General features: G+C 44.5%; 1 protein-coding gene across 2 annotated transcripts in view; it reads right to left on the bottom strand.

Annotated features, from left to right (window-relative positions):
- The window catches only part of LOC142309914 (uncharacterized), a 110,145-nt gene that overhangs the window by 23,537 nt on the left and 65,888 nt on the right, over positions 1 to 20,720 (bottom strand). For both annotated transcript variants that reach the window (XM_075347380.1, XM_075347381.1), the window contains exons 3-4: positions 18,886 to 19,005; positions 10,063 to 10,119 (exon numbers count right to left, since the gene is read on the bottom strand). In XM_075347380.1, coding sequence (XP_075203495.1) covers positions 10,063 to 10,119; positions 18,886 to 19,005 — 177 coding nt within the window. The remainder of the gene's footprint in view (positions 1 to 10,062; positions 10,120 to 18,885; positions 19,006 to 20,720) is intronic.

Here is a 20,720-nt window from a genome sequence, read left to right as displayed (position 1 = left end):
CTGCCCTAACCCGTGAGGGTTGTATGGCACAGATCTCACGTCTCGGTGTACCTGTTGCACGGGGAAGCACAGAGGTGCCCACGCACGTGTGCAAGTGGAAGTCACGAGAATATGGCACGAGGGTAGCACAGAGGTGCCCACGCACGTGTGCTTTCAATAGGCAGGTGAGTCCAATGGAGACTTGAGGAGCTCACCTGGGACAGGAACACGGCCTGTTGACGGGGGTACTGCCGGAGCAGCAAGGCAGGAACACGGCCTGCAAACGAAGTACTGCCGGAGCAGCAAGGGCCAAGCCCACAAGAGACAGTAATGCCTGAGCAGTGGCGTGGCAGCACGCTGCCAGACATCCAAACATAGAAGGACGGTCGCGCGCCGCCATGATGGCAGGGGGAGCTTTTAAGGAGGTGCAGCTCCACCCGAGGGCGGGCGCGAGGCGGAGATGACGGACTTGACCCAATCAGGGTCCACGACGTCCCAGCCTGGCCAGTCAGGATTGACCACGTCACCAGCCTTGTCATCAAGCCGTGTGACGTCAGTGAGCGAATCAGGACCCACCACGCATTGCACATGCTCACCCTCCTGCCTCTGGGAAATAGAGGCGGGATCCTCGGTCTCACAATGTGCAGAGATAACGGGAATCTCACTGCTTCCCTGAGCAGTAAACCTCTGCACATTGCGCAGCCTCGCAGACCTTCGGGGCCGCTGAGCAGGAGAGTCTGCGGCAGGCCAGGAATGGGAGACCGCTTCACTCCTTGTAACAGGAGAACCACTAGGTGTCACCCTTCTGCTGCCTCTCTGAGAAGGTATCTCCTGCACACTGCGCAGTCTGGCAGACCTTCGGCGCTGCTGAGCAGGAGTGCTCGTGGCAGGCAAGGAATGGGAGAATGCCTCAGTCCTTGCCTCAGGAGAGCCACGAGATGTAACAGACCCCTACGTGTTTTTTTTTTTAATTATTTATTTAATTTAAAATAACAGCGTGGGGTGCCCTCAGTTTTGGATTACCAGCCAAGGTGAGGTTGCCAGCTGTGGTCTGCAGGCTGCAGCCGTCTGCTTTACCCTAGCTGGCTACAAAACTAGGGGGAACCCTACGTCATTTTTCTTTTTCATTTTTTTGGCTAAATACAAAGCTAAGCACCCCTTAGTGCCACATGAAAGGCACCAAAGGGTGCTCCACTTTTTCTCCACTTTTTCTACATTTTTTTCTCCATTTTTTCTCCACTTTTTCTCCACTTTTTCTCCATTTTTTTCTCCACTTTTTCTCCACTTTTTCTCCACTTTTTTTCTCCACTTTTTCCTCCACTTTTTCTCCACTTTTTCTCCATTTTTTCTCCACTTATTCTCCATTTTTTCTCCACTTTTTCTCCACTTTTTCTACATTTTTTTCTCCATTTTTTCTCCACTTTTTCTCCACTTTTTCTCCACTTTTTCTCCATTTTTTTCTCCACTTTTTCTCCACTTTTTCTCCACTTTTTCTCCACTTTTTCTCCACTTTTTCTCTACTTTTTTCTCCACTTTTTCTCCACTTTTTTCTCCACTTTTTCCTCCACTTTTTCTCCACTTTTTCTCCACTTTTTTTCTATTTTTTCTCCACTTTTTCTCTACTTTTTTCTCCACATTTTCTCCACTTTTTTCTCCACTTTTTCCTCCACTTTTTCTCCACTTTTTCTCCACTTTTTCTCCATTTTTTCTCCACTTATTCTCCATTTTTTCTCCACTTATTCTCCACTTTTTCTCCACTTTTTCTCCTCTTTTTCTCCACTTTTTCTCCACTTTTTCTCCACTTTTTCTCCATTTTTTTCTCCACTTTTTCTCCACTTTTTCTCCACTTTTTCTCCACTTTTTCTCCACTTTTTCTCCATTTTTTTCTCCACTTTTTCTCCACTTTTTCTCCATCTTTTTCTCCATTTTTTCTCCACTTTTTCTCCACTTTTTCTCCATTTTTTTCTCCACTTTTTCTCCATTTTTTCTCCACTTTTTCTCCACTTTTTCTCCACTCTTTCTCCATTTTTTCTCCACTTTTTCTCCACTTTTTCTCCATTTTTTTCTCCACTTTTTCTCCACTTTTTCTCCACTTTTTCTCCATTTTTTTCTCCACTTTTTCTCCACTTTTTCTCCACTTTTTCTCCATTTTTTCTCTCCACTTTTTCTCCACTTTTTCTCCATTTTTTTCTCCACTTTTTCTCCACTTTTTCTCCACTTTTTCTCCATTTTTTTCTCCATTTTTTCTCCACTTTTTCTCCATTTTTTTCTCCACTTTTTCTCCACTTTTTCTCCACTTTTTCTCCACTTTTTCTCCATTTTTTTCTCCACTTTTTCTCCACTTTTTCTCCACTTTTTCTCCACTTTTTCTCCATTTTTTTCTCCACTTTTTCTCCACTTATCCTCCACTTTTTCTCCACTTTTTCTCCACTTTATCTCCACTTTTTCTCCACTTTTTCTCCACTTTTTCTCCATTTTTTTCTCCACTTTTTCTCCGTTCTTTTTCTATGGTTGGTCTACCCATTAGCTCTGCCATGCATACTGTAGCTCTACACCTACTGCACATGTTACTTTATGATTGACATCTCTTTCGTACCAGAGCTGTCTAAGCCTACTCTGACCCCATATTTGTCATTACTATATTGTCCTTGTACTGTATTATGACATTTGTATCATGTGTTTCATTTCTTGCTGTGTTGCAATTTTTTTGCTGCATCCCAATTGTACCTCTACATTGTTCGAGTTTATGTTATTGTTCTCTCACTCTTATGTGATACTGATTATTGTCATTTTTCATGATTACATGCAGATAAGTCCAATCTGACGACGGCTCAGGCCGAAACGTCACTTGTAACTTGTTTTGGACAAAAACATATATGCTTATGAAAATTTTTTTTTTCTTAATACGGACCAATAAAGAGTGATTTTGCATTACTATCCGTTGTGACTTACTGACTTAGTCTGGGAGATTTAGAGTGCCGAGGTTACTCACTAATTTTATCTATTATTACCTCTGAGCACCTATATACCAGTGAGCAGAGCTTCCTCTACAGTAGTTCTCCTGATTAGGCATGCCCTTACCTCATGAGCAGGGCATTGCAGCTTTGGTAGCAACCATTACGACATGGACTCTGCTGCTGTGGACCCGAGAAGAGTGAGTGCAGATTCATTGCACCCACACTCCTCACATGAAGGGTCCGCACTCCTAGAAAATGGGGGATACGTTCCCTGAGTGTCTCCCCCCCATATTCTAGACGGTCCAGAGTCGTCGTGGGACCCCTTTATTTTTTTTCTTACAATAAATTGGTGAAAGAGGAAATGTTTTGGGGGACTGTTTTTTCAAATAAATTTCTTTTGTCGATTTCTTTTTTTTGTTAGTACTGACAGTTTATGATGTTGGGTATCTAATAGACGCCATGACATCACAAACTGCTGGGCTTGATCTCAGGTTACTTTACAGCTAGTATCAACCCGATTTATTACCCCGTTTGCCACTGCACCAGGGCACGGGATGAGCTGGGGTGAAGCGCCAGGATTGGCGCATCTAGTGGATGCGCCACGTCTGGGGTGCCTGCGGCCTGCTATTGTTAGGCTGTGAAGGCCCAATAACTATGGACCTTCCCACTCTGAGAATACCAGACCACAGCTGTCCGCTTTACCTTGGCTGGTGATCCAATTTGGGGGGGACCCTACTTTTATTGTGTAATTATTAATATTTATAAAATAATTATCAAAAAGAGCCTGAGGGGACCTCCACATTGGATCCCCAACCACGGTAAAGCTGCCAGCTGTGGTTTTCAGGCTACAGCCGTCTTCTTTACCCTAGCTGGCTATCAAAAATGGGGGGACCCAACGTCATTTTTTTTTTTAACTATTTTTTAAATAGAAAAAATTAATGGGCTTCCCTGTATTTTGATTGCCAACCAAGGTAACGGCAGGCAGATGGGGGTGGCAACCCATAGCTGTCTGCTTTATCTGCGCTGAGAATCAAAAATACCGCGGAGCGCTACGTCATTTTTTTAAAGATTTATTTTTACAGCACTGTGATGTCCAGCAATCAAAATACAGGGAAGCCCATTTTATTTTTAGTTATTTAAATAAATAATTAAAAAAAATATATATGGGCTCCCGCTGCATTTTTTGTATTGCTAGCTAAGGGTAATCCAAGCAGCTACTGGCTGCTAACCCCCACTGCTTGGTGTTACCTTCACTGGCAATGGAAAATCCAGGGAAGCATTTTTTATTTTTTTTGCCAAAAAACTACAAAAAAAGGACGTGAGCTTCGCCATATTTTTGTATGCTAGCCAGGTATAGCAGGCAGGTGCTGGAAGAGTTGGATACAGCGCCAGAAGATGGCGCTTCTATGAAAATGCCATTTTCTGAGGCGGCTGCAGACTGCAATTCGCAGCAGTGGGGCCCAGAAAGCTCAGGCCAACCTGTGCTGCGGATTCCAATCCCCAGCTGCCTAGTTGTACCTGGCTGGACACAAAAATGGGGCGAAGCCTACGTCATTTGTTTTCTAATTATTTCATGAAATTCATGAAATAATAAAAAAAGGGCTTCCCTTTATTTTTGGTTCCCAGCCGGGTACAAATAGGCAACTGGGGGTTGGGGGCAGCCGTACCTGCCTGCTGTACCTGGCTAGCATACAAAAATATGGCGAAGCCCACATAATTTTTTCAGGGGGCAAAAAACTTCTGCATACAGTCCTGGATGGAGTATGCTGAGCCTTGTAGTTCTGCAGCTGCTGTCTGTCTGTATGGAGAAGAGCAGACAGCAGCTGCAGAACTACAAGGCTCAGCATACTCCATCCAGGACTGTATGCAGAATTTTTTTGCCCACCAAAAAAATGACGTGGGCTTCGCCATATTTTTGTATGCTAGCCAGGTACAGCAGGCAGCCACGGGCTGCCTCCAACCCCCAGTTGCCTATTTGTACCCGGCTGGGAACCAAAAATATAGGGAAGCCCGTTTTTTTTTTAATTATTTCACTTATTTCATGAAATAATTAAAAAACAAATGACGTGGGCTTCGCCCAATTTTTGTGTCCAGCCGGGTACAACTAGGCAGCTGGGGATTGGAATCCGCAGCACAGGTTAGCCCGAGGTTTCTGGGCACCTCTGCTGCGGATTTCAGTCCGCAGCCGTCCCAGAAAATGGCGCTCTCATAGAAGCGCCATCATCTGGCGCTGTATCCAACTCTTCCAACAGCCCTGGAGCCGGGTGGCTTGTTGGGTAATCATAAGTTAATACTGGCTTTGTTTTACTAGCCAGTATTAAGCCAGAGATTCTTAATGTCAGGCACGTTTGACCCGGCCATTAAGAATCTCCAATAAAGGGTTAAAAAAAAACACCACACAGAGAAAAAATACTTTAATAGAAATAAATACACAGACACATTAGAGACTCCATCTTTATTACCCCCTGTCAGCCCTCCACGATCCTGCTCTTCTGTCTTCTTTCTTTCTAGTGTAGTAGTAGTGACGATTGTAGTGAGGATGAGGTTCACCAGCTCATCACTTGGGGCTGGGGAACCTCATCCTCACTACAATCCTCACTACAATCGGGAAGCAGCGTGCAGCCTTCACTCCGTGAGTGATCAGTGCTGGCTGTCAGCGGTAACAGCGGTAACGCTGACAGACGCGTTACCATAGCAACGGTGCTCCCGGAGCCGCGGTTAGCGGTGTCGTCACCGCTAACTGCGTTGCTATGGCAACGGTGATCTCCGTTAATGACCAGCTGTGTCAGCCGGTCCCTAACGGAACGGGGAGTCGACCGTGTGCTAGAGCATGTCGCCGGTACACGGCGATACACATATGTGCACCGTGTACTGGAGAGATGCACTCGCAGGTCCTACATGACGCGTCATAGTCATGTGACCAGTCTGTAGCCAATGAGATAATAGCCACGTGACTGGTCACATGGCTATTTTGACGTCACGATAGGTCCTGCATCTCTGCTGGCAGTGCCGTCACCGGGAGGATTCAGCAATCATCGGATGGAATAGCGGCAGGAGACAGAGTGCAGAAGGGATCGCGAGGACCGGTAAGTGTTATGGAAATGTTTATTAACTGTTTGTGTACATTTATAATGCATTTTTATGTGTTTGTGATTGCCTCCCATTATAGCCTATAGGTTCGAGTTTGGTTCGTCGAACGTTCGACGAACCGAACTCGAACGGGAACCCCGTTCGGCGAACCGACCTCGAGCCGAACCGCGACCGGTTCGCTCATCTCTACTCGACACAGCCGGAGAATTAAATATTCATACAGATAGAAATATAAGAAAAGCTAATCTGCCTCGGAGCAATCCCCAAAGATATAGATATCCCCCCACATGTAAAGATTACAGTTACATAGGAAAACACAATGCAAAGCTAGAAAAACAGGTTAAGCAAAGGTGAGGCCCAAACTATCTTTATAGGAAAAGATAGGAAGGAGTACTGGCTGCAGCCGTAAAAACCCTAATAAATACCAGCACATCTGATATGAAAAACCCTGAGACCAAACGGCCTCTCCCCCACTATATCAGCACTCTGATGTTACTGGGATCCAAAAACACTAATATAGATGAGAGACTGAATTAATACCAAGCATGACAAAACACAATACATTGCAGAATCATGGAGCTGGATATACAGACACCCCCAGCAGGGAATGATCCAATTCCACCAGGAACTCCACACAGGTAAAATAGGTATCAAGCATTAGTATCAAAGCAGACAACAAGAAAGTAGAAATAATAAGCAGGGGTACAAGACCAACTTATCTGAGAGGAGTTCTGGTAGAGAGCAGGGCTGGTTTCAGAATATCCTTAACACCCAGGATATCCATTGAGCACTGGTAAGTAACAGGAGAAAACTACTCAGCTATATAGCCCAATCTGAGAGACCTGATTACCAGTCCTCCACAGGTGTGTGGCTTTCATTCCACAAATCAACTGCACCACCAGCACTGACCACAAGAGGGAGCCCCAAACTGGAAAATGTATTAACAACAGTTAGTGATGGCAGGCATTTATGAGACTCTCTCCCATCACTAATCTGTAAGTAAAAATAAATAAAAGACAAAAAACACCCTCTTTTACCACTTTATTAAGCCCAAAAACATCTCAGCAGGTCCGACGTAATCCACATGAGGTCCCATGATGCTTCCAGCACTGCTACCTCTGAATCTCAGAGGTAGAGCTATAGAACATGAGTGCTCACTGTGAGGTTCAGGCCGTGACTGAAGTGAGCAGCGCACTCAGCGGTGATGCCACTCGGATGATTTCTGGTCATAGCTGGAGTCCTCCACCTCTGACTGCAAATCATTCCGCCATGATTGAAGTGAGCCGCGTGATCAGCAGGGACATTACTCAGGTGAGGTGCGGTCACAGCTGGAGTCCTCCACCTGTGACCGGAAATCACCCGAGTGATGTCGCCGCTGATCGCAGGGCTCACTTCAGTCATGTCCTGAAACTCACAGAGGGCATTTATGCTCTATGGCAGCTTGCTGTGATTGCCAGATGTAGCAGTGCTGGAAGTGTGACTCCCTGGCCTATCAAGTCGTCACAGAGTATTGTGCAATCTGCCCTTCTGTACAATATCCACCTCCTCCTTGGTTACGGGTCCCTGATTTTTCGTGTTGCCAAGAACAAGCTAATCAAAATCTTAGGAACACTCTGCACCACACCCACCAGACACACCAGTGGACGGCCTGAGTGGAATAGGGTTGGCCACTTGGGCGGTTGGTTAAGGGGAGGTTAGGAGTGTCATGAGCAGAGCAGTGTAGTGTTGGAGGTGAAAGTGAGAGGAGGTCAGGAGCTGGGTTCCTTGAGACTACTAGGTGGCAAACGTTGGTCTGGGCCTGGTAGGAGCTGGACCCCGGTCACAGGGGATCGCGACAAGGGACACGGACTGTCGAGGAGGACAGCCGGCGGTCTTGTGCCATCACCCGGGCAGGGGCAAGGGAACAACGGGGTACATGGACCCTAGGTCAGGAAGAAGCTTCAGGCGTCCTGGCAATTTAGCCGACGAGGACGGAGCCTTCAAGATCCGTTCTCCACCCACTTCAAAATCGGGGTACTAGCGCAACGAGGGGGATAGGACTTTCCCACTATACGGTGCATAAAATCCCAAGCATGAACCCTGAGAGCAAGCTCACCCAGTTAGCCATACTGGTGAGCGTTACCCGAACAGTTTTAGACTTGTGGGACCAACCAGAAGACTAGGTGCCAAGGCAAAGGTCACAGACTAACAGGCAACACCAACGGGCACGGGATCCAGGCGTGCTTCCTCCAAGCGGCAGCGGTGTCAAGAACTTTGGTTTACCACAGTTGTCGGTGTCAGCGTTATTTGACTGAGTGAGTACACAAGTGACCCTTGTCGTCCCAATGGCACCTCCCCGTCACCATAACCGAGTCCCGGGGCATTCCCCCTACCCGTGGAGGGGTTAAACACCTAGCTGCCCACACCATCGCCACCGGGTACTCCCAATCGCAGCGGTGGTACCCTATCTTACCACGCACCACGGGTGGCATTACGAACTTTCCATTTTATTTGAGTGGCCGCACGACCCCCGGGTCTGGAGTCCCCTCGAGCCACCGCGGATCCGAGCAGCCCGGCTCCTGGCACGGGGGCGGTATAAAAGCATTGTGGGATTTCGTCTGGATTGCATCGGACCTGGAGGGGGGTTAATAAACTGGGGAAAGAGGGTGTGTTTTTGTCTTTAACTTCAAATAAAGGATTTTTGTGGTGTTTGTGTTTATTTACTTTCATTTACAGATTAGTGATGGGGTGTCCCATAGACACCTGCCATTACTAATCTAGGACAGCTATGGGCTGCTATTAACTCCTTATTACCCCAAATGCCACTTCACCAGGGAAATCGGGAGGAGCCGTTAAAGTGTCGGGACTGTTGCATCTAATGGATGCGGCAATTCCGGGTGGCTGCAGGCTATTTTTAGGTTGGGGGTAGCCTAATAACCATAGGCCCCTCCCCAGTCTGAGAATACCAGTCCCCAGCTGTGGATCTTTATCTTGGGTGGGTATTAAAATTGAGGGAACGGCACGTCATGTTTTTTAATTATTTATTTATTTTACTGTACGATATAGACCCGCCCATCAGTGTCTGTGATTGGTTGCAGTCAGACTACTGTCATTAAGCATGGGGGCACATCTGATTGCAACCATTCACAGCCACCGGTCAGCAGGGGAAGCAGTGAATATGTATGAGCCTAATAAGCGGTCCAGGAAGAAGAATGAGAGGTCACTGGAGCAGTGTGACAGCCGAGCCAGTGATTGGTGAGTATGAAGTGCTTGCTCCTACCCTTTTGCGACAGATGCTTGTCCCCGTAGACTTTATATGGAGACCAGCATCTGGCCAGATACTGGGGATCAATCTCCCGCTTACCCTGAGTCAGCGGAGGATTGATCTGCCAGTCCTCTGAAACGCAGGGACAAAACACAATAATAATTGATATGTTGCTTCTTTTTTCTTCATCAAAAGCTGCAGGCAAAAATGAAGCAATGTGTGCACAGCCTTTGTGAATTCTCATAGACTTTGCTGGGGAAGGCAATGCATGCAGCTTTGGGCAACAATCTGCACCCAAAAACGCGAAAAAAACCGCAGCGTGTGCACAAAGCTTTAAAAGAAAATTGGTATTGCTTTGCGTGGTGCGGACACCTGGAGAAAAAATATAGCATCAGTATCAACTGAAAAATAACTATTAAATTAATTATAATGTATTACCATAAATAAAGATGAAAAAAAGAAAAATGAAGTAACTCCAACAATACATAGCTCCAGTAAAGAAATAGAGTTAATAACCACAAAAATAAATTTAAAAATACATCAATTTTATTTTACTCTAAAAGATTGCTTGGAATTGCACCTACGCTTTATAGTTTCCTACGTCTGTAGTTATACAGTTCTTATTGAATGCAATGTTAATTGAAGAAATGTATATTAAACAAATTCTCAATATAAAAGATCAAATTCATGTTAAGTATCTAAAGATTTGGGATTTTAGTAATGGAATTGTATTAAACCAGGAAATAAAACAAGTGAAGAAGTTAATGTACCGTATATAAGACTACAACTTACAGAACAGATTGAAGTTTTGACCCAGCTTAGAATCAGCATGGTTCCTGCAAACATTTGCTGTGGAATGAGAAAACAGGTAAAATCCTGAATGTTACAATTCTCGATATATGGTAGCTCCTGCTTGATAATGTTTTTAGGTGGAGGCTTGGTTCTTAACGACCCAACCCATCGTTCAGACCAAGGACAGTGTATAGGATTAAAGGGCCTGCCCACTACTAAACTATCTGCGTCACTCCAACAATTAAGAAGGCATTGTTCAGAAGTGGGTAACCCTTTAACTACACTGTGTGCAGAATTATTAGGCAAATGAGTATTTTGATCACATGATAATTTTTATACGTTGTCCTACTACAAGCTGTATAGGCTTGAGATCCAACTACCAATTAAGTAAATCAGGTGATGTGCATCTCTGTAATGAGGAGGGGTGTGGTGTAAGGACATCAACACCCTATATAAGGTGTGCTTAATTATTAGACAACTTTCTTTCCTTTGCCAAAATGGGTCAGAAGAGAGTTTTGACGGGCTCTGAAAAGTCCAAAATTGTGGGATGTCTTGCAGAGGGATGCAGCAGTCTTGAATTTGCCAAACTTTTGAAGCTTGATCATCGAACAATCAAGCGTTTCATGGCAAATAGCCAACAGGGTCGCAAGAAAAGTGTTGGGCAAAAAAGGCGCAAAATAACTGCCCATGAATTGAGGAAAATCAAGTGTGAAGCTGCCAAGATGCCATTTGCCAATAGAATGGAAAAATTTCAGAGCTACAACGTTACTGGAATATCAAAAAGCACAAGGTGTGCCATACTCAGGGACATGACCAAGGTAAGGAAGGCTGAAAAATGACCACCTTTGAAACATAAGAAGAACATAAGATAAAACATCAAGACTGGGCCAAGAAATAACTTAAGACTTATATTTCAAAGGTTTTATGGACTGATGAAATGAGAGTGACTCTTGATGGACCACATGGATGGGCCAGAGGCTAGATCAGTAAACGGCAGAGAGCTCCACTCCGACTCAGACGCCAGCAAGGTGGAGGTGGGGTACTGGTATGGGCTGGTATCATCAAAGATAAACTTGTGGGACCTTTTTGGGTTGAGGATGGAGTGAAGCTCAACTCCCAAACATACTGCCAGTTTCTGGAAGACAACTTCTTCAAGCAGTGGTACAGGAAGAAGTCAGTATCGTTCAAGAAAAACAGGATTTTCATGCAGGACAATGCTCCATCACATGCATCCAAAATAGCAGAGGGGTAGTCACAGACAACAAAAAGAAACTTAAACATAACTTTTAATAATGTGCTCATTATTAATTGATGACTCACTACATAAAAACGTGAACTAAAAACTGACCAATGAATTACTAGGCTGCCAAGCTCAAATTGGGCCAAAGTAGCACGAGGCACATCAAACCAAAACATCCCATACTTAACATACTCAACCAGAAATGGTTGGAAAGAACCCCAATACACCCACAAAGAAGGAACCGCCTTCAAATATGGTAAATAGGGTTTAATGTAATGGGACTGTAAACATGTGATGCCAAACCTTTTTAAACAACCAGAATCCTACCCTTCACCATCCTAGATGGGCCCTGTTCTAGAAAAAGAATGGTCTTACCATGAAAAGATGGGCATATCTATAATATTCATGCCAAAGCTTCATATTGGTGACTATCAATGGAAATTGAAGATACCAATTGTAGCCTTATGAAAAAACTTTGTAACTCCAGCGGACAAATTCGAGGATGCAGATGTATATTAAAAAAATTTCTTGCATTTGCAAATCTTTATTTGAAAATCTTTCATAAAATTGGAGACACACTTCTGGGCGGTAAGGAAAATAGATTAGGAGTGGTAGCCTCTTGGACTACGCGTTTTGGCGTACAAGCGCCTTCTACATGGTCTGAAGTCTTATAGGATGCTCTGCATCCCATCGGTGTAAAATACACTGACCTTCAATAAATAGATTGCCGCAAACGGACTGTAGCGAAACAATAGTGGAAATAAGCCCACAGTCAGATTATATAAAACCGAATATAAACGGTAAACCAAAGCCCACTCACTAAATATGTCCAAAGAAACTGGACGCCAAACAAAATGTGCCGCGCTGTCTTCTTAAGGGCAGCACCATTTTATATCCTATGTACATGCGCGGTCAGTAAAATCACGCCAGTGACGATTCTACCCAGCTATCTCCATAGCGGAAGTTATGCAGCACCATAGAGATGCTGGCCACGTCATCCATGATGCGCCGCCTGCATCATCACAGGGTGCCTGGAACGCAAGCCACCTGCCGGAGATGTAAATGAAATTCATCCCCAGACTACATGTTATGGTGGTGCTCCAGCGCTATTGCCCTAAGGCTAGTAATGACATCAGGGTATAAACCCTCTAATGTCAGGAATACACTACAGGTCACTACATTCAACAATGGTTCAATGGATTTGAGAAGGACCTTTGCCAGATTTTCCCTGTGATGATGCATGTGGTGCATCAGGGATGACGTCACCAGCATCTCTATGGTGATGCGTAACTTCCGGTATGGAGAAAGCTGGGTAGAATCGTCACTGGCGTGATTTTACTGACTGCGCATGCGCATAGGATATAAAATGGCGCTGCCCTTAAGCAGACAGCGCGGCACATTTTGTTTGGCATCCGTTTTTTTTGGACATATTTGGTGAGTGGGCTTTGATTTACCGTTTATATTCGATTTTATGTAATCTGACTGTGGGCTTATTTCCACTATTGTTTCGTTACAGTCCATTTGGGGCAATCTATTTATTGAAGGTCAGTGTATTTTACATCGATGGGAGGCAGAACATCCTATAAGAAGACTCCCCTAATGAATATTATTTATGAAACACGTTGGGAGGATGTGGTTTCTTCTGCAATTATCTAACAAGCCGGATCTAAGGCTACAATTGGTATCTACAATTTCCACTTGATCGTCACCAATATGAAGCTTTGGCTTGAATGGTATAGGTATGCCCATCTTTTAATGTTAAGACCATTCCATTTCTAGAACGAGACCCATCTAGGATTATGAAAGGTTGGATCCTGGTTGTTTAAAAAGGTTTGGCATCACATGTTTACAGTCCCATTACATTAAACCCTAATAACCATACTTGTAGGCGGTTCCTTCTTTGTGGGTGTATTGGGGTTCTTTCCAACTATTTCTGGTTGAGTATGTTTAGTATGGGATGTTTTGGTTTGATGTGCCTCATCAGCTACTTTGGCCCAATTTGAGCTTGGCGGCCTTAGTAGTTCATTGGTCAGTTTTTAGTTCACGTTTTTATGCAGTGAGTCATCACTTAATAATGAGCACATTATTAAAAGTTATGTTTTAAGTTTCTTTTTGTTGTCTGTGACTACACCTCTGCTATTTTGGGTTCTTACTCCTTGGTTGGGGTCTTATAAGGTATTATTGCTACTTTTGATCCATCACATGCATCCAACTACTCCACAGCGTGGCTGCCCAGTGGCTGCCCTGATCTGAGCCCCATAGAGAACCTGTGGTCCCTCATAAAATCTAAGATCTACAGGGAGGGAAACCAGTACACCTCTCGGAACAGTGTCTGGAGGCTGTGGTGGCTGCTGCACGCAATGTTGATCGTAAACAGATCAAGCAACTGACAGAATCTATGGATGGTAGGCTGTTGAGTGTCATCATAAAGAAAGGTGGCTATATTGGTCACTAATTTTTTGGGGTTTTGTTTTTGCATCTCAGAAATGTTTATTTCTAAATTTTGTTCAGTTACATTGGTTTACCTGGTGAAAATACACAAGTGAGATGGGAATATATTTGGTTTTTATTAAGTTGCCTAATAATTCTGCACAGTAATAGTCACCTGCACAAATAGATATCCTCCTAAGATAGCCAAATCTAAAAAACCCACTCAAACTTCCAAAAATATTAAGCTTTGATATTTATGAGTCTTTTGGGTTGCTTGAGGACATAGTTGTTGATCAATAATAAAAAATATCCTCTAAAATACAACTTGATTAATAATTCTGCACACAGTGTATAAACCTGCGCAGCAAGATTTATCATACTTATATAATCAGTGGAGAGTCAATTGTTGATATTTCACCAATGTCTATAAAGCACCACTCCAGTGTGGGCGTTTTCGGTGCTGGAGTGGCGCTTTAAATGTCCCATGTTCCCTGTCATATGCTCACCTTCAGACAGCTTCACCTTTTACTGACTCTGGTCCAGCTTGTGACAATAACTTCTGACTGGCCGGAAGTGAGAAGCTACTTCACAAGCTCCCAATGTAACTCTATGAGAGCCATAACAAGGCCAGAACGAGGCTGTCATAAAGATGCATTGAAGAGTGACCCAGCAAATCTAGAGCTGACAGAAGGTCACAAATCTTCGAGACTGACCGAAGTAGCGGTGATAGAACCTGTAGCTGGGGGAAGATGAGTACATGACAGGGGTCAGTGGACAAAAAAATACTGGAGTTTTAATGAATTTCCCTACTTCATGTTTCTTTCAGATGATTTTTATGTTGATAACGTAGTCAGGTACGAGTTATGAGGGCACTCTGGGCTAGTGTCCAAGACCCACGTTTCTGGGTGGGGACCATATACATTTTTTAGACATTAGTGGCAGCACACAGTGCGGTTCCGCTATCGGGAAGAGGAAGTCGCTGACTAGCTGCAGGGGCCATGTTCGCCTTTCTGCCGTGATGTCATTGCTGTTACTGCATAATTTAGCAGGCACCTAGCATGGGGGATTGTCTGGAGAGATAAGGGATTCCTTTCTTCATAACACAGGTATGAGCATGATGCAGGTGGGGTTGAGTGTGGGGAAGAGGATATGAATTTGTAATTAATTGGGGGGATGGGTGGGAGAAAGGACTTAGCATTGTAATAAATTGAGGGTGATGTGAGCCAAAGGAAATGGAATTGCAGTGCATTGGGGATTGAGAGATGACATGTAATTGCAATGAATTATGGGGTTGGAGAGAGGAGATGACATTGCATTGAATTGGAGGTTGGGAGAGAGAATTCATGAAATTGTAATGGACACTTCATTGAAATTGAGTGGGTTTTGGGTGGAAGAGAGGACATCTGACTGCAATAATTTGGGGGGTGGGAGAGAGCACATTTAATTCTAATTTATTGGGGGCGTTAAAGGATACCTGTGACCAGGTTTTTCCTTTATGAGTTGCAACCACCACCAGTAAGCCTTTATAGACAGCATTCCAAAATGCTGTATATAAGAGCCCAAGCTGCACTGTAGAACGTAAAAAACACCTTTTAATGTTCACTTAGCGGGCGTTCCTGTTCGATGGGTGTTGCTGCTCTCGGTACGGCGCCTCCTTCATCTTGTGCCTCCTGCCCAGCCTGTGTGGATGATGCGTCCTGTGTCATTCACATAACGGCCGCCATTGTGCTCCTGCACATGCACACTTTGACCTGCCTGGATGAGGGTAGATCAAAGTACTGCATACGCGGGTGGTCTTTGACCTTTTCTCACGCTTCTGCATTACAGTTCTTTGCTCTGCCCCAGCAGGGAATATCAAAGTGCGTATAACGCTTGCCACCGGAGATGGTAAAGCGGCGATCTGAAATGGACCCACTGGACAACAAGGGGAACCCAGACCTACGCTTTAGTGGGGGGGCTTGACTAAGCACCCACCGCGAGGCGGACGCCAGGTGCTACTACCAGGGCAGAGCCCAGAAATATGGCAGCTGACTCCCAGGGCAGCAACAGGTACATGCAGGCTTAGTCTCTAATGTAGACAGGGACCACCAGAATGACAGAAGCAGACAGCAAGGCAAGGACAGACAGGCAAAGCCACCAGCAAGGACAAGAACCAACGGGGTAGATGAGACATAGTCACTAGTATCAAAAGAGCAGGATAGACAGGTAGCAGGTACCAACAGGACAGGATGGACTGGAACCAGGTTCCAACAGGGCAGGATGGACAGGTAGCTGGTACCAACAGGAGAGTACTGACTGGAGCCAGGTGCCAACAGGGCAGGACGGACTGGAGCCATGTGACATCAGTGAATGACAGGACTGGAACCAGGCGCCAACAGGGGAGGATGGACTGGAGCCAGGTGTCCACAGTGCAGAACAGGACTGGAACCAGGCGCCAACAGGGCAGGATGGACCGGAGCCAGGCACCAACAGGGCAGGACAGTAAATAACAGTTTGCAGTGGAACAACATGCATGTCTATCACATAACCAATTTAATTTCTTATTTATTCAGAAATTAATATCAATATTTATTGCAGTCATGGGTACGGGATTGAAATAGACCAGGTGAGTGCTGCTAAGAGCAGTTCTACTATTTCATATGTGAGGCCGTTTGGCACATTTTATAAAAATATTTTAGTGTTAGGACTGCCCCAAATGAGATTTGCCGTGGAGTGGCGGGGTGGCTCAAGAAATTGCAATTTTTTGCCAAAAATCTCAAATTTATAATAAGTACAGTTGGAATTTTCAGTGCTGTAGTGCACATTCAGTGCTAGCTTTTTTGTTTTTTCTTCATTTATTGCAGCATGTAGGGACTATCCTCAAGGGGCAAATCGCAAGCAACCAGGTAAATTAAAAAAGAGAGAAAAAACGATCAAATGCCCACATAAGTTCACAATGTCAAAAAGATTTGTTATTAATTAATTGGACAATTGGACACTATTAAGATATACAGTATATACAATATATCAAGATAATTAGTAGAAATCGTATACATGTATATCTATTACCAGAAATTCCTTGAACTCGGATCCAATTTAATATAAGACATAGCTTATTCTGCTCCTGTTGAAATACAAAAATACGCCACTAGAGGTCGCTAAAACCATGCTCATTCTAAAACTCATTAAATGATGAGCCCCATAGATAATAGAAACAAAGTTCAACCAGCCTAATGGTTGCATATAGGAAACCATAATAGGAGAACTATTGAGCAAAATAATATTCACCTAAAGCAAGCAGGATATTAGATGTTGCGGTGTATACCAGGGGATCACCGCAGTCCAGCACTCGACATGTGTTTCGGCTACAAAGAGACCTTCACCAGTGGGCCAAAAGTGCAGGACAGGACTAGAACCAAGCACAAGCAAGACAGACTAGAGCCAGATGCAAACAGGGCAGGACAAGAGTGGAACCAGGTGTCAACAGGGCAGGATGGACTGGATCCAGGCACCAACAGTGCAGGACAGGACTGGAACAAGGCACAGGCAGGACAGGGTGGATAGGACAGACAAGGAGACCCGACAACCAGCTAACCAGGGCACAGAACACCAACAAACCAAACACAGGCATGGATCAGGCACCTTCCCTAGTGGGAAAGTGCCTTAAGTACCCAGTGCCTCTCAACAATAGGCTGAGAGGCACTTCTTGGGAATGACACGCTGGTCCTTTAAGAGAAGGGCAGCGGTGCATGCGCACACCCTAAGAGCACTCCCGGAGGACTGGTGGCATGGGCTTCGGGAAGGGAAAGCAGGAAGCAACCACATGGAGCGGTGCGGGGATGCCAGTTAGCATGTAGAGAGACGGCCATGGCAGTGAGTAAGTGCGCTTCCCTGCAGGGAGAACACCAGAGCTACAGTGCGCAGGAGCACAATGGAAGCCTATATGTGAATGACGCAGGACGCGTCATGCACACAGGGATGGGCAGGTGATGGCACAAGATGGAGGAGGTGCTAGACCGAGAGCAGCAACACCCATTGGACTGGACCGCCCCCTAGGTGAGTATTATAAAGGTGTTTTTTACGTTATATAAAGCGGCTTAGACATTCATATACAGCATTCCAGAATGCTATACAAAAGGGCTCACTGGTGGTGGCCGCAGCTCATAAGGGACAAACCTGGTGACATGTTCCCTGCAATGGTGGAGTGGGAAAGAGTACATGGATTTATAATGAATTGCGGGGCTAGGACATAGGACAGGGACTTGTAATGAATAGGGGGAGAGGCAAATTAGCTAATTAATGTAAATTCTTATCGGCTGGGAGGAAAGTGGCTAATTATAGTTAATGTGGGCACAAATGCTGGCATATCAATGTATATTTTTAATGGTTGGTTGCACTTTGGCTCCTTATGTGTTAATGATACAAGTACACATGTGTGCTTAGGAGCACAGTGTAGGGGCCATTGGTGAAATTATTAATTGGTTAGACCATTTTGTGAATACATAAGTTAGTGCACTTCAATAACAGCTTCTGTAATAAGTCTAGCATTCTTTTACTTGGAGATAAATATGAACAAAAAAGATCAAGTCCTGCAAAGATTAATAGTTCCATTCCACTAATGGTTTTATGTAGAATTCTAAGGCTATGTGCCCACGGGAGCTCGTACCTGCGGGTATATCCGCAGTTACGGCCACAGGTTTACCGCAGCTGCCCGCCGGCATCCGCAGCTATTTTTAGCTGCGGTAGTACAGCGGAATAGCTGCGGGAAACATGCGGACTTTCATGCGATTTACCTGCGGACGTCCTGGCCTCTATCTCCATAGTGGAGGCCCGGGATTTCCACAGGTAATTCCGCAGGAATAATTGACATGCAGTTATGTGCGGCTGCAGGACATCCGCATCATGTTCCGCAGCCGCACATTCCGCAGCGTGGACACAGACAATCCCCATGTCCCATAGGGTAGCATGGGGAGAGTCTGTACTGGCTGAAACCTGCGGATTTATCTGGAAAATCCATAGGTTTTCCGTGGCAAAATCCGCAGAAGCAAGCTTTCGTGGGCACATAGCCTAAATGTCCTCAGCATGAGTATAAAGAGGGCCTAATCTTACAAATCAAGACACAGTGCACGGGAAAACAAGATAATCCAACTAAACTTATTTTTTCAAATACTTACAAACCCAGGCACCCAAAATACAGTACCAAACGATAAGGATTTCAAGTCATGGTTATGAAGAGACATTGCCACAAGTGTGCCCAATGACAACTCCGAAATGGACACGAAAATCAGAGCAATCTAGAAAGAAGATAGAATATTTCATATTAGGAATATTTCTATGTTTATTCTGCGAAATCATATATAATACACTATAGTGGTTATGGAAAGTATTCAGACCCCTTTAAATTTGTCACTATTTGTTTCATTGCAGTGATTTGGTAAATTGAAAAAAGTTCAATATTTATCTCATTAATGTACACTCTGCACCCCAGCTTGACAGAACCCCCCCCTAGAAATGTAGAAATATTTGCAAATTTATTAAAGAAAAACTGAAATATCACATAGTCATAAGTATTCAGACCCTTTGCTTAGACACTCATATGTAAGTTACATGCTGTCCATTTCCTTGTGATCCTCCTTGAGATGGTTCTACTCCTTCATTGGAGTCCAGCTGTGTTTAATTAAACTGATGGAACTTGATTTGGAATGGCACACACCTGTCTATATAAGACCTCACAGCTTACAGTATATGTCAGAACAAATGAGAATCATGAGGTCAAAGGAACTGCCCAAGGAATTCAGAGACAGAATTGTGGCAAGGCACAGATCTGGCCAAGGTTACAAAAGAATTTCTGCAATACTCAAGGTTTCTAAGAGCACAGTGACCTCCATAATCCATAAATGGAAGAAGTTTGGGACCACCAGGACTCTTCCTAGACCTGGCTGTCCAGTCAAACTGAGCAATCATGGGAAAAGAGCCTTGGTGAGAGAGGTAAAGAAAAACCCAAGATCACTGTGGCTGAGCTCCTGAGATGCAGTAGGGAGATGGGAGAAAGTTTCACAAAGTCAACTATCAATGCAGCCCTCCACCAGTCTGGCCTTTATGGCAGAGTGGCCCGACAGAAGCCGCTCCTCAGTGCAAGACATATGAAAGTCCACATAGAGTTTGTGAAAAAACACATGAAGGACTCCCAAACTATGAGAAATAAGATTCTCTGTTCTGATGAGATGAAGATAGAACTTTTTGGTGATAATTCTAAGTGGTATGTGTGGAGAAAACCAGGCACCTGCCCGATACAATCCCAACAGTGAAACATGGTGGTGGCAGCATCTTGCTATTGGCGTGTTTTTCAGCTGTAGGGACAAGCTGCAGGGACAGGACGACTGGTTGCAATTGCAGGAAAGATTAATGCAGCCAAGTACAGAGATATCCTGAAAGAAAATCTCTTCCAGTGTGCTCTGGACCTCAGACTTGGCTGAAGGTTCACCTTTCAACAAGACAATGACCCTAACCACACAGCTAAAATAACAAAGGAGTGACTTCAGAACAACTCTGTGACCATTCTTGACTGGCCCAGCCAGAGCCCTGACCTAAACCCAATTGAACATCTCTGGAGAGACCTGAAAATGGCTGTCCACAAATGTTCACCATCCAACCTGACGGAACTGGAGAAGAATGGCACAGGATCCCCAAATCCAGGTGTGAAAAACTTGTTGCATCATTCCCAAGAAGACTCATGGCTGTACTAGCTCAAAAGGATGCTTCTACTCAATACTGAGCAAAGGGTCTGACTACTTATGACCATGTGATATTTCAGTTTTTCTTGTTTAATAAATTTGAAAAAAAAATTACATTTCTGTTTTTTCTCTGTCAAGATGGTTTGCAGTGTACATTAATGAGGAAAAATGAACTTTTTTGAATTTACCAAATTACTGCAATGAAACAAAGAGTGAAAAATTTAAAGGGGTTGAATACTTTCCATATCCACTGTACATCAGTCTGGTTGTCAGTG

The sequence above is a fragment of the Anomaloglossus baeobatrachus genome, chromosome 5 (genome assembly GCF_048569485.1).
Source record: "Anomaloglossus baeobatrachus isolate aAnoBae1 chromosome 5, aAnoBae1.hap1, whole genome shotgun sequence".
In the NCBI taxonomy this organism is placed as follows: domain Eukaryota; kingdom Metazoa; phylum Chordata; class Amphibia; order Anura; family Aromobatidae; genus Anomaloglossus; species Anomaloglossus baeobatrachus.
The sequence above is the reverse complement of the archived record's forward strand: the minus strand, read 5'-3'. Positions and strand labels throughout refer to the sequence as shown.